The following is a 13488-nucleotide window of genomic DNA, read 5'->3' as shown; positions in this document are numbered from 1 at the left end:
TATGGGGCTACCTAACCCTACACTATATGACAACAACGAGTATAGGACCGCACTCTCTCCCCCAGTATATGGTGACCTTCGTACTTATCGTCCTTCTTCAGGCGCGCTGTGCTCAGCAGTCGCTGCTTCATACTGGTCAGACTCTCCGCAGTGACCGTACGATTCCCGGCCGCCGGCATACAGTCCACATACAGGTTGTACAAGAGTAAGGCTTCCGTCTTCCTTCGTAGCTGGTCGGCTGCTACAATCCTCTGTGTAAACACATGCGGATTCTCTGCGCAAAACAGCAGTCTGATCCGGGGAACCCAGTACTGGAAAGCGGCCACCAGGGGCGCCCCTACTAAAAACAGGAATAAAGAAGAAATGATCAAAATCTGCCCTACACAATGTGAATGAGGGGTTGTCCAGGACTTAGGTCCTCAATATCAGAACAGTGAGGGTTCAACACCCAGTAAATTCCTGGACAAGTCCTTTAATTTTTCAGCATTTCCAAGATAATTCCCCCAGCACCTGTCTGTGGCCCCCTGCTGTCTGCTGTGGCCAGGAGCCGGGAGCCCGTGGACTTATGGACTAAGTAGAGCTTCTTCTGTTCGTCGTAATCCAAGACGCCGACGTTACACCATTTATACTCCAACTGTGGAGTCTGCGGATCTTCTGTGGAGAAAGAAAATAAATGCCGAAAAATGGTCACTATCACAGTAATATCTGTCAGTGCAGCCCCTGATGGGTCAGAAATCCTGATAATCTGGCACTGGAGGAAGTAATCTGCCCATCATCAACGCCATGGACAATCACACCCAACAGCGGAGATCATACATAGACAGGGGGCACTTAGTAAGTTATGCATCATCAGGATCATACAGAGCCCGGGGCAAAGACAACACGTCCGAGAATGAAGATCACAAGAGCAAACTGTGCAGAAGCTGAACAAGAGATTTCAGCTCTGAAGGTGCAGAGTAGTGAGTGCAGCTCTGGAGTATAATACAGGATAAGTAATGTTTGTACACAGTGACTGCACCAGCAGAATAGTGAGTGCAGCTCTGGAGTATAAGGCTATGTGTCCACGGTAGAATGTTGCTGCGGATTTTTCTGCATGAAAATCCGCGGCTTTCCCGCAAAATCCGCACCTTTTCAAAGGTGCGGATTTGCCGCGGATTTACCGCGGAATTGCCGCGGATTTTGGTGCAGATTTTTTTTTTTCCCAATTCTGAAGCCAAAATCAGGATCAAAATCCGCAACAATAATTGACATGTTGCAGATTTTTCCGGATCAAAATCCGCACCAAATCCGCCGCGGAAAAATCCGCAGCATGGGCACAGCATTTCCAAAAAGGCATAGAAATGGCTGGGAAGTGCCGCTGCTGCAGATTTTCGGGAAATCTGTGGCTTTTCCGCGAGAAATCCGCGGCAAAATCCGTGCATTTTCCGCAGCGTGGACACATAGCCTTATACAAGATGTAACTCCAGATCAGTACACTATAAGTAATGTAGTGTATGTACACAGTGACTGCACCAGCAGAATAGTGAGTGCAGCTCTGGAGTATAATACAAGATGTAACTCCAGATCAGTACACTATAAGTAATGTAGTGTATGCACACAGTGACTGCACCAGCAGAATAGTGAGTGCAGCTCTGGAGTATAATACAGTATATAACTCAGGATCTGTACAGGATAAGTAATCTAATCTATGTACACAGTGACTGCACCAGCAGAATAGTGAGTGCAGCTCTGGAGTATAATACAGGATAAAACTCAGGATCAGTGCAGGATAAGTAATGTAATGTATGCACACAGTGACTGCACCAGCAGAATAGTGAGTGCAGCTCTGGAGTATAATACAGGATGTAACTCCGGATAAGTACAGGAGAAGTAATGTAATGTATGTACACAGTGAATGCACCGGCAGAATAGTGAGTGCAGCTCTGGAGTAAAATACAGGATGTAACTCCGGATAAGTACAGGAGAAGTAATGTAATGTATGTACACAGTGACTGCACCAGCAGAATAGGGAGTGCAGCTCTGGAGTATAATACAGGATGTAACTCCGGATAAGTACAGGAGAAGTAATGTAATGTATGTACACAGTGACTGCACCAGCAGAATAGGGAGTGCAGCTCTGGAGTATAATACAAGATGTAACTCCGGATAAGTACAGGAGAAGTAATGTAATGTATGTACACAGTGACTGCACCAGCAGAATAGTGAGTGCAGCTCTGGAGTATAATACAGGATGTAACTCAGGATTAGTACTTGCCGTGGCCCAGGACATCATCCACAGGGAGAAGCGCTTGTCCTGGCACAGGTTTTTGCACATTCGACCCCTCATCATACCCTAGACTGAGCCAATCACTCGGGATCCGAATATCAAACTCTTCATTATCAAACACCTGTAGACAGAATATCACAGCATGTAATCTGTAGTCTGCGCTGCACATTTCGCCTCCTGTACAGTAAGTAGCCGTCGTGAGCACAGCATCATGAATTGTGAGTATGATCCTTCTCAGGGCTTTGTACTTCTCCGTACGGGGCACGGCCCTGGGCACCTGTCTGGTCGGTTTGTTTGCCCCTCACGGCCATAGTGGCCAGCATTATCGCCTTGTGAGTTACCTCCAGAGGTAGATATGTAGGGAGGAGCTGCCCGCTGTGATTTTGGCTGTGCGGGAGGCCATCGCTCCGGGGCACCAGCAGATTGGAGTCTACACCTTCATTTGTGAGGAGCTGAGATATATTCAGGTTGAGATACTCCCGTCGTCTCCTGAGGACGGAGAATATTGGGGATTATAATACATTGTGGATAAACCACCACCTTGCTAAACTTCTCACAGCTGAGGGTTCGTTACAAATGCATCCAGTGATTCATCAACCTGCACTCAAGACTGACCCGTTACCTGCACTGATACATTGCAACAAAGTATCAGCACAGGTGAGAGGTATTGCTGCTGTTCAGAGTATAATCTGTGCTGGATACGACTGTAACAAACCCCCAGCTGTGTGAGGTCTGGATGAGGGTCTAGTCCACCGTGTGCAATGTCATTACCTCTCCAGCTCAATCTTCCGTGGGCACTGCCCGGGTGGCACGGTGAAGGGCAGCTGTACTTTCGGCTCATAGCCTCTCTTGGAGAAGTCGGATTTTGCTAGCACCTCTGTTGTGGGGCCACAGACCTGCTTGTCCAGGATGGGCCGGAAATCAGACGGGGCCACGAAGCTGCTCACTACAGAAGAGGAGAGACAATATTACTATATGGAGACAAGGGCTGCGGAGAGCGGTGCCCAGAGCCCACGAGACGGTGCTGCACCTCATGTACTGAGCCTGAGCCCATGAGAAGGTGCTGCACCTCATATACTGAGCCTGAGCCCAAGAGACGGTGCTGCACCCCATGTACTGAGCCTGAGCCCACGAGACGGTGCTGCACCCCATGTACTGAGCCTGAGCCCACGAGACGGTGCTGCACCCCATGTACTGAGCCTGAGCCCACGAGACGGTGCTGCACCCCATGTACTGAGCCTGAGCCCACGAGACGGTGCTGCACCCCATGTACTGAGCCTGAGCCCACGAGACGGTGCTGCACCCCATGTACTGAGCCTGAGCCCACGAGACGGTGCTGCACCCCATGTACTGAGCCTGAGCCCACGCGACGGTGCTGCACCCCATGTACTAAGCCTGAGCCCATGAGAAGGTGCTGCACCTCATATACTGAGCCTGAGCCCATGAGACGGTGCTGCACCCCATGTACTGAGCCTGAGCCCACGAGACAGTGCTACACCCCATGTATTGAGCCTGAGCCCATGAGACAGTGCTACACCCCATGTACTGAGCCTGGAGCCCACGAGACAGTGCTACACCCCATGTATTGAGCCTGAGCCCAAGAGACGGTGCTACACCCCATGTACTGAGCCTGAGCCCACGAGACAGTGCTACACCCCATGTATTGAGCCTGAGCCCACGAGACGGTGCTGCACCTCATATACTGAGCCTGAGCCCACGAGACGGTGCTGCACCCCATGTACTGAGCCTGAGCCCATGAGAAGGTGCTGCACCCCATGTACTGAGCCTGAGCCCACGAGACAGTGCTACACCCCATGTACTGAGCCTGAGCCCACGAGATGGTGCTGCACCCCATGTACTGAGCCTGAGCCCACGAGATGGTGCTGCACCCCATGTACTGAGCCTGAGCCCATGAGAAGGTGCTGCACCCCATGTACTGAGCCTGAGCCCACGAGACGGTGCTGCACCCCATGTACTGAGCCTGAGCCCATGAGAAGGTGCTGCACCCCATGTACTGAGCCTGAGCCCACGAGATGGTGCTACACCCCATGTACTGAGCCTGAGCCCACGAGATGGTGCTGCACCCCATGTACTGAGCCTGAGCCCACGAGATGGTGCTACACCCCATGTACTGAGCCTGAGCCCACGAGATGGTGCTGCACCCCATACACTGAGCCTGAGCCCACAAGACGGTGCTGCACCCCATGTACTGAGCCTAGAGCCCACAAGACGGTGCTGCACCCCATGTACTGACCCTGAGCCCACGAGACGGTGCTGCACCCCTTGTACTGAGCCCAGAGCCCACAAGACGGTGCTGCACCTCATATACTGAGCCTGAGCCCAAGAGACGGTGCTGCACCCCATGTACTGAGCCTGAGCACACAAGGCGGTGCTGCACCCCATGTACTGAGCCTAGAGCCCACAAGACGGTGCTGCACCTCATATACTGAGCCTGAGCCCAAGAGACGGTGCTGCACCCCATGTACTGAACCTGAGCACACAAGGCGGTGCTGCACCTCATATACTGAGCCTGAGCCCACGAGACGGTGCTGCACCCCATGAACTGAGCCTAGAGCCCACAAGACGGTGCTGCACCCCATTTACTGAGCCCAGAACCCACAAGACGGTGCTGCACCCCATGTACTGAGCCTGAGCCCACGAGACGGTGCTGCACCCCATGTACTGAGCCTGAGCCCATGAGAAGGTGCTGCACCCCATGTACTGACCCTGAGCCCATGAGAAGGTGCTGCACCCCATGTACTGAGCCTGAGCCCACGAGATGGTGCTGCACCCCATGTACTGAGCCTGAGCCCACGAGATGGTGCTGCACCCCATATACTGAGCCTGAGCCCACAAGACGGTGCTGCACGCCATGTACTGACCCAGAGCCCACGAGACGGTGCTGCACCCCATGTACTGAGCCTGAGCCCACAAGACGGTGCTGCACCCCATGTACTGACCCTGAGCCCACGAGACGGTGCTGCACCTCATATACTGAGCCTGAGCCCAAGAGACCGTGCTGCACCCCATGTACTGAGCCTAGAGCCCACAAGGCGGTGCTGCACCCCATGTACTAAGCCTGAGCCCACAAGACGGTGCTGCACCCCATTTACTGAGCCCTGAGCCCACGAGACGGTGCTGCACCCCATGTACTGAGCCCAGAGCCCACAAGACGGTGCTGCACCTCATATACTGAGCCTGAGCCCAAGAGACGGTGCTGCACCCCATGTACTGAGCCTAGAGCCCACAAGACGGTGCTGCACCCCATGTACTGATCCCAGAGCCCACAAGACGGTGCTGCACCCCATGTACTGAGCCTGAGCCCACGAGACGGTGCTGCACCCCATGTACTGAGCCTGAGCCCATGAGAAGGTGCTGCACCCCATGTACTGAGCCTGAGCCCACGAGATGGTGCTACACCCCATGTACTGAGCCTGAGCCCACGAGATGGTGCTGCACCCCATGTACTGAGCCTGAGCCCACGAGATGGTGCTACACCCCATGTACTGAGCCTCAGCCCACGAGATGGTGCTGCACCCCATACACTGAGCCCAGAACCCACAAGACGGTGCTGCACCCCATGTACTGAACCTGAGCACACAAGGCGGTGCTGCACCTCATATACTGAGCCTGAGCCCACGAGACGGTGCTGCACCCCAATTACTGAGCCCTGAGCCCACGAGACGGTGCTGCACCCCATGTACTGAGCCCAGAGCCCACAAGACGGTGCTGCACCTCATATACTGAGCCTGAGCCCAAGAGACGGTGCTGCACCCCATGTACTGAGCCTAGAGCCCACAAGACGGTGCTGCACCCCATGTACTGATCCCAGAGCCCACAAGACGGTGCTGCACCCCATGTACTGAGCCTGAGCCCACGAGACGGTGCTGCACCCCATGTACTGAGCCTGAGCCCATGAGAAGGTGCTGCACCCCATGTACTGAGCCTGAGCCCACAAGACAGTGCTACACCCCATGTACTGAGCCTGAGCCCATGAGAAGGTGCTGCACCCCATGTACTGAGCCTGAGCCCACGAGATGGTGCTGCACCCCATGTACTGAGCCTGAGCCCACGAGATGGTGCTGCACCCCATATACTGAGCCTGAGCCCACAAGACGGTGCTGCACCCCATGTACTGAGCCTGAGCCCACGAGACGGTGCTGCACCCCATGTACTGACCCTGAGCCCACGAGACGGTGCTACACCCCATGTACTGAGCGGGCGATTCTGTAATAATACGTAAGACAGACTGTAATATGGTGACATAAACCTCGGGTCCAGTGGGAAGCCGTTATACGTAGTTCAGCTCTTCAGCTGCTAATGATGCTTCCATTACATTTTTTGTATAGTAGTGACATGGAGAAAAGACGGCAATCACTGTGAGAAGACTCAGTAAGGTGATATGTGTCATTGTACAGGAGGTGGAGGGGGTGAGCTGTGACATCACCTATTGTGGATGCTGGATCCTGTGTTACCTACTGTATATACAGTCATGGCTGAAAGTGTTGGCACCTTTGAAACTGATCCAGATAATGAAGTATTTCTCCCAGGAAATTATTGTAATTACATGGTTTTTTTTTATACACATGGTTATTTCCTTTGTGTGTATTTGTACAACATAAAAACAGAGATAAAAAGGCAAATTGGACATAATTTTACACAAAACCCCAAAATGGTAAAGACAAAATTGTCCCCTTCAACTCAATATTTGGTTGCACAGCCTTTGGAATAAATATCTACAATCAATCGCTTCCTAAGGCTATGTGCGCACGTTGCGTACAAGCCCTGCAGAAATTTCTGCAGCGATCTGAAGAGCACATGTGCGCTTTAGATCGCTGCAGAAATGTCCGTAGTGAGCGCCGATTCCATGCGCTCTGCCTGCAGCTCCTGCCATAGACAGAGCAGGAGCTGCCGGCAAAGCGCAGGAAAGAAGTGACATGTCACTTCTTTTTGCGCAGCGCTTCGGCAGTAGCCGAAGCGCTGCGCTCTTAAACGCCACGTGCGCACGGCCCCTGCATAATCTCCATAGACTGTGCAGGGGACGCAGGACGCATGCAGTTACGCTGCGCTACAAAGCGCAGCGTAACTGCATGTTTTTACGCGACGTGCGCACATAGCCTAACTGTCCACAAGCTTCTTACAACTCTTAGCTGAAATTTTGGACTCTTCTTTATAAACTGCTCCAGGTCTCATATTTGAAGGCGTCTTCTCTTCTCTTCTCCGTCCTAACAGCAATTTTAAGATCTCTCCACAGGGGTTAATGGGATTTAGATCCGGACTCATTGCTGCCACTAGAACTCTCCAGCGCTTTGTTTCCATCCATTGCTGGGGGCTTCTTGAAGTCTGTTTTGAGTCATTGTCCTGCTGAAAACCCATGAACTAAGACGCCACCCCAGCTTTCTGACACTGAGCACTACATTGCCACCCAAAATCCTTTAGTACTTTTCAGATTTCATGATTCCTTGCACACAGTCAAGGCCTCCAGTACCAGAGGCAGCAAAACAACCCCAAAATATATTTGAACCTCCACCATATTTGACTGTAGGTACTGTGATCCTTTCTTTGTAGGCCTCATTCCGTTTTCAGTAAACAGTAGAATGATGTGCTTTACCAAGAAGCTCTGTCTTGGTCTCATCTGTCCACAAGACTGTTTTCCAGAAGGATTTTGGTTACTCACGTACATTTTGGCAAACTACAGTCTAGCTTTTTTATGTCTCTGTGTCAGCAGTGAGGTACTCCTGGGGTCTCTGTCATAGCGTTTCATTTCATTCACATATCAATGGATAGCCCCCTGAGCCTGAAGGATGGCTTGAATTGCTTTGGAACTGGATTGGGGCTTCTTATCCACCATCCAAAATATCCTGCATTGCAACCTTTAATTAACTTTTCTCTGCCATCCAAGTCCAGGGAGATCAGATACAGTGCCATGGATTGTAAGCTTCTTCAATATGTTATGCACCGTGGACAAAGGAACATCAAGATCTTTAAAGATGGACTTTTGACCTTGAGATTGTTGATATTTTTCAACAATTTTAGCTCTCAAGTCCTGGGACAGTTCTCTTCTCCTCTTTCTGTTCTCCATGCTTAGTGGGCACACAGACACACATTGCAAAGATTGATTCAACTTCTCCTCTTTGTATCTGGTTTCAGGTGTGATTTTCATATTGCCCACGGCTGTTACTTGGCACAGGGGAGTTTGAACCAGCATCAAATGCTTGAATCCAAATTTTTTTACCCACGATATTGTTCGGCCCATTTTTAGGGTTCTGTGTGAAATTATGTCCAATGTGCCTTTTTTTCCTTAATTTTTTGTGTTGTTCTAATATGCACAAAGGAAATAACCATGTGTATAACAAAACAGGTGTAATTAAGATCATTTTCTGGGAGAAATACTTCATTTTCTGGTACAATTTCAAAAGTGCCAACACTTTCGGTCATGACTGTACAGGAGAAGGAGGAGGTGAGCTGTGACATCAACTATTGTGATTGGTGGATCCTACTGCGGTGGTTTCACTGCCTGTGATTGTGATTGCTCTGCTCACCTTTTGGGGTATTGCGCTCCTCGTCCGCTTGTCTGAGGAGATCCGGCTGCACAGTCGGCCCGGCATTAACATCCTGCAATAAGGGAAATGGCGGCTGAAGGTGCAGCAACAGATGAGGACGGTGGGGACGGAGCCCCCTGGGGGGAGGACATATGACATGTTGGCCGCAGCCTGTGATGTCCCCTCAGTGAAGGACGCAGCTGCCTGTCGTGTGACGCCTGATGCACTCACTTTCACCAGCGGGGCGGCGCTGTAGGTCAGGATATCGGAGTAGAAGCCCCTCTGTCTGATCACCGGGTATTTCCGTGGGGGGACTGCGCTGTTCCCAATGGGCGATTCCGGCACAAGAGACCGAGGACGCGGTGATTTCCCAGCATGGACGTGACTCCTCGGAGGATGAGAGTTATCTGCCTTCATCTGCTCCATCTCCGCTCTACAGAGAAGACAAAAACATCCAAAAAACGAGGGAAAACGCTATAGCACAGACAGAGCTCCAGAACATCACCCCTCGCTGCAGAGCATTACCCCTTCCTGCAGAACATTGCTCTCCCAGGTTGAACATCATCCTTCCCTGCAGAACGTCGCCCCACTCTACAGAACGCCGCCCCTCCCTGGAGAACATCGCTCCTCCCTGCAGAACGTCACGCCTCACTGCAGAACATTGCTCCTAAAGCAGAACATCACCTCTCCACCCCTCTCTGCAGAGCATCGCTTCTCCGGCTGATCATCCCTCCTTGAAGAACATCGTTCCTCCAGCAGAACATCGCTCTTCCAGGAGAACATCACTCCTCCAGCAGAACATCACTCTTCCCTGAAGAACATCGCTAGTCCAGAAGAATATCACCTCTCCCTGCAGAGTATTACCCCTCCCTGCAGAACATCACCCTTCCCTGCAGAACATCGCTCCTCCCTGCTGAAAATCATCCGTCACTGCAGAACATCGCCCCTCCGTGCAGAACATCGCACCTCCCTGTAGAACATTGCTCCTCCAGCAGAACATCGCCTCTCCACCCCTCCCTGCAGAACATCACTCTTCCAGCAGAACATTATCGCTCCTCCATGCAGAATATCGCCCCTCCCTGCAGAACCTTGCCCCTCCCTGCAGAACATCGCTACGCCAGCAGAACACTGCCTCGCCACCCCTCCCTGCAGAACATTGCTCCTTCATCAGAACATCGCCCCTCCCTACAGAACATGCTCCCTCCCTGCAGAACAATGCTCTTCCTTGCAGAACATCACCCTTCCATGCAGAACATTGCACCTCCCTGTAGAACATTGCTTCTCCAGCAGAACATCGCCTCTTCACCCCTCCCTGCAGATTATCGCTCCTCCAACAGAACATTCTCCTTCCCTGCAGAACATCACTCCTCCCCGCAGAACATCACTCCTCTCTTCAGCACATCGCCCCTCCCTGCAGAATATTGCTTCTCCCTGCAAAATACCCTTCTTTCCCACGCTCAGACCCTTATTTGTGCAGCGCCCCCTGGAGGATGCAGACACCAGAGAGATTTCTTGTGGTTTCCACTCACAGAGGATTGGTCTTGTCTGACAAGAGGATGAATGGGGAGTAGGAAATCTGGATAATAACAAAATGCAGAGATTATCTGCACAAGCCCCTCCTCCTAGAGCAGAGCTGCAGTGTAAAGCATGGGGAAGGCACAGAGCAGCTGCTGAGCCTCAGTGGTAACAGCAGGGGATGGGGATCAGACCACCACAGTCTCCAATAGACAACGAGGTGGAGTCACTGATCACAGCTGAGCCCTAATGGAGCAGAGCTGCAGTGTAAAGCAGGGAGAGGTGGGGGACTTCTGCTATATAGGATCATAACACAGGACAGCCGGGGCCACAGACACCGCACAGGGCCCAGCTCTCCACAGATACCGCCCCGCTGTGTGCTGGGGAACTACATTTCCCAGCAATCCCAGGAGGACTACACTGGTGCGCTGGGACTTTTAGTCTCCTCGGCTGTGCTGTCACAGCTGCGGGTCCGGTACAGCGTCATATAAAGTATTTATAGAACCGGCGCAAAAATCACGGTACCTGCTCCCGTCGTCTCCAGGCAACAGGACGCCGCGTAACCAGGGAGATACCAAGTCACACAGACGGTGGACGACCGGACACGCCCCCAAATCTGGAGCCTCTCCTCATTAGCATACTGAGATACAGCGGCTCCTAGCGGCCGGCACAGGGAATGCAACTCAACAGCGTAGTTATAACAGCAAGACAGCGGCTCCTAGTGGCCTCTAATAGAAATTACATCGCTACCCGGGAGACAGCGGCTCCTAATAATCAGCTCACTACCAGGGAGACAGCCGCCCCCTGTGGTCACTAATAGGAATGACCCCACTACATGTGAGACAGCGGCCCCCTGTGGTAACTAATAGGTGACCCCACTACATGTGAGACAGCGGCCCCCTGTGGTCACTAATAAGAATGACCCCACTACATGTGAGACAGCGGCCCCCTGTGGTCACTAATAAGAATGACCCCGCTACATGTGAGACAGCGGCCCCCTGTGGTAACTAATAGGAATGACCCCACTACATGTGAGACAGCGACCCCCTGTGGTCACTAATAGGAATGACCCCGCTACATGTGAGACAGCGGCCCCCTGTGGTCACTAATAGGAATGACCCCACTACATGTGAGATAGCGGCCCCCTGTGGTCACTAATAGGAATGACCCCACTACATGTGAGACAGCGGCCCCCTGTGGTAACTAATAGGAATGACCCCGCTACATGTGAGACAGCGGCCCCCTGTGGTCACTAATAAGAATGACCCCACTACATGTGAGACAGCGGCCCCCTGTGGCCAATAATAAGAATGACCTCACTACATGTGAGACAGCGGCCCCCTGTGGTCACTAATAGGAATGACCCCGCTACATGTGAGACAGCGGCCCCCTGTGACCACTAATAAGAATGACCCCACTACATGTGAGACAGCGGCCCCCTGTGGCCAATAATAAGAATGACCTCACTACATGTGAGACAGCGGCCCCCTGTGGTCACTAATAGGAATGACCCCACTACATGTGAGACAGCGGCCCCCTGTGGCCAATAATAAGAATGACCTCACTACATGTGAGACAGCGGCCCCCTGTGACCACTAATAAGAATGACCCCACTACATGTGAGACAGCGGCCCCCTGTGGCCAATAATAAGAATGACCTCACTACATGTGAGACAGCGGCCCCCTGTGGTCACTAATAGGAATGACCCCACTACATGTGAGACAGCGGCCCCCTGTGGCCAATAATAAGAATGACCTCACTACATGTGAGACAGCGGCCCCCTGTGACCACTAATAAGAATGACCCCACTACATGTGAGACAGCGGCCCCCTGTGGCCAATAATAAGAATGACCTCACTACATGTGAGACAGCGGCCCCCTGTGGTCACTAATAGGAATGACCCCACTACATGTGAGACAGCGGCCCCCTGTGGCCAATAATAAGAATGACCCCACTACATGTGAGACAGCGGCCCCCTGTGGTCACTAATAGGAATGACCCCACTACATGTGAGACAGCGGCCCCCTGTGGCCAATAATAAGAATGACCTCACTACATGTGAGACAGCGGCCCCCTGTGGTCACTAATAGGAATGACCCCACTACATGTGAGATAGCGGCCCCCTGTGGTCACTAATAGGAATGACCCCACTACATGCGAGACAGCGGCCCCCTGTGGTCACTAATAAGAATGACCTCACTACATGTGAGACAGCGGCCCCCTGTGGTCACTAATAAGAATGACCCCACTACATGTGAAATAGCGGCCCCCTGTGGTCACTAATAGGAATGACCCCACTACATGTGAGACAGCGGCCCCCTGTGGTCCCTAGAAGGAATGACCCCACTACATGTGAGACAGCGGCCCCCTGTGGTCACTAATAAGAATGACCCCACTACATGTGAGACAGCGGCCCCCTGTGGTCACTAATAAGAATGACCCCACTACATTTGAGACAGCGGCCCCCTGTGGTCACTAATAGGAATGACCCCACTACATGTGAGACAGCGGCACCCTGTGGTCACTAATAAGAATGACCCCACTACATGTGAGACAGCGGCCCCCTGTGGTCACTAATAGGAATGACCCCACTATATGTGAGATAGCGGCCCCCTGTGGTCACTAATAAGAATGACCCCACTACATGTGAGACAGCGGCCCCCTGTGGTCACTATTAAGAATGACCTCGCTACATGTGAGACAGCGGCCCCCTGTGGTCACTAATAGGAATGACCCCACTACATGTGAGACAGCGGCCCCCTGTGGTCACTATTAAGAATGACCCCACTACATGTGAGACAGCGGCCCCCTATGGTCACTAATAAGAATGACCCCACTACATGTGAGACAGCGGCCCCCTGTGGTCACTAATAAGAATGGCCCCACTACATGTGAGACAGCGGCCCCCTGTGGTCACTAATAGGAATGACCCCATTACATGTGAGATAACGCCCCCCTGTGGTCACTAATAGGAATGACCCCACTAAATGTGAGATAGCGGCCCCCTGTGGTCACTATTAGGAATGACCCCACTACATGTGAGACAGCGGCCCCCTGTGGTCACTAATAGGAATGAGCCCACTACATGTGAGACAGCGGCCCCCTGTGGTCACTAATAGGAATGACCCCACTACATGTGAGACAGCGGCCCCCTGTGGCCAAT

At 52.4% G+C, this 13488-nt stretch overlaps 1 protein-coding gene across 1 annotated transcript in view; it reads right to left on the bottom strand.

Moving 5' to 3' along the window:
- The window catches only part of DNAH1 (dynein axonemal heavy chain 1), a 105538-nt gene extending 94627 nt beyond the window's left edge, over window positions 1-10911 (bottom strand). Inside the window, exons 1-8 of the mRNA XM_075321632.1 lie at window positions 10849-10911; window positions 9040-9241; window positions 8809-8881; window positions 3038-3212; window positions 2608-2755; window positions 2255-2387; window positions 511-654; window positions 85-340 (exon numbers count right to left, since the gene is read on the bottom strand). Of these exons, the coding sequence (XP_075177747.1) occupies window positions 85-340; window positions 511-654; window positions 2255-2387; window positions 2608-2755; window positions 3038-3212; window positions 8809-8881; window positions 9040-9234 (1124 nt within the window). The 5' untranslated portion in view covers window positions 9235-9241; window positions 10849-10911. The remainder of the gene's footprint in view (window positions 1-84; window positions 341-510; window positions 655-2254; window positions 2388-2607; window positions 2756-3037; window positions 3213-8808; window positions 8882-9039; window positions 9242-10848) is intronic.
- Window positions 10912-13488: the final 2577 nt, after the last annotated feature.

Source organism: Anomaloglossus baeobatrachus, chromosome 8 (genome assembly GCF_048569485.1).
Source record: "Anomaloglossus baeobatrachus isolate aAnoBae1 chromosome 8, aAnoBae1.hap1, whole genome shotgun sequence".
Taxonomy (NCBI): domain Eukaryota; kingdom Metazoa; phylum Chordata; class Amphibia; order Anura; family Aromobatidae; genus Anomaloglossus; species Anomaloglossus baeobatrachus.
Note: the sequence above shows the minus strand (reverse complement) of the source record. Positions and strands in the feature narration are given on the sequence as shown.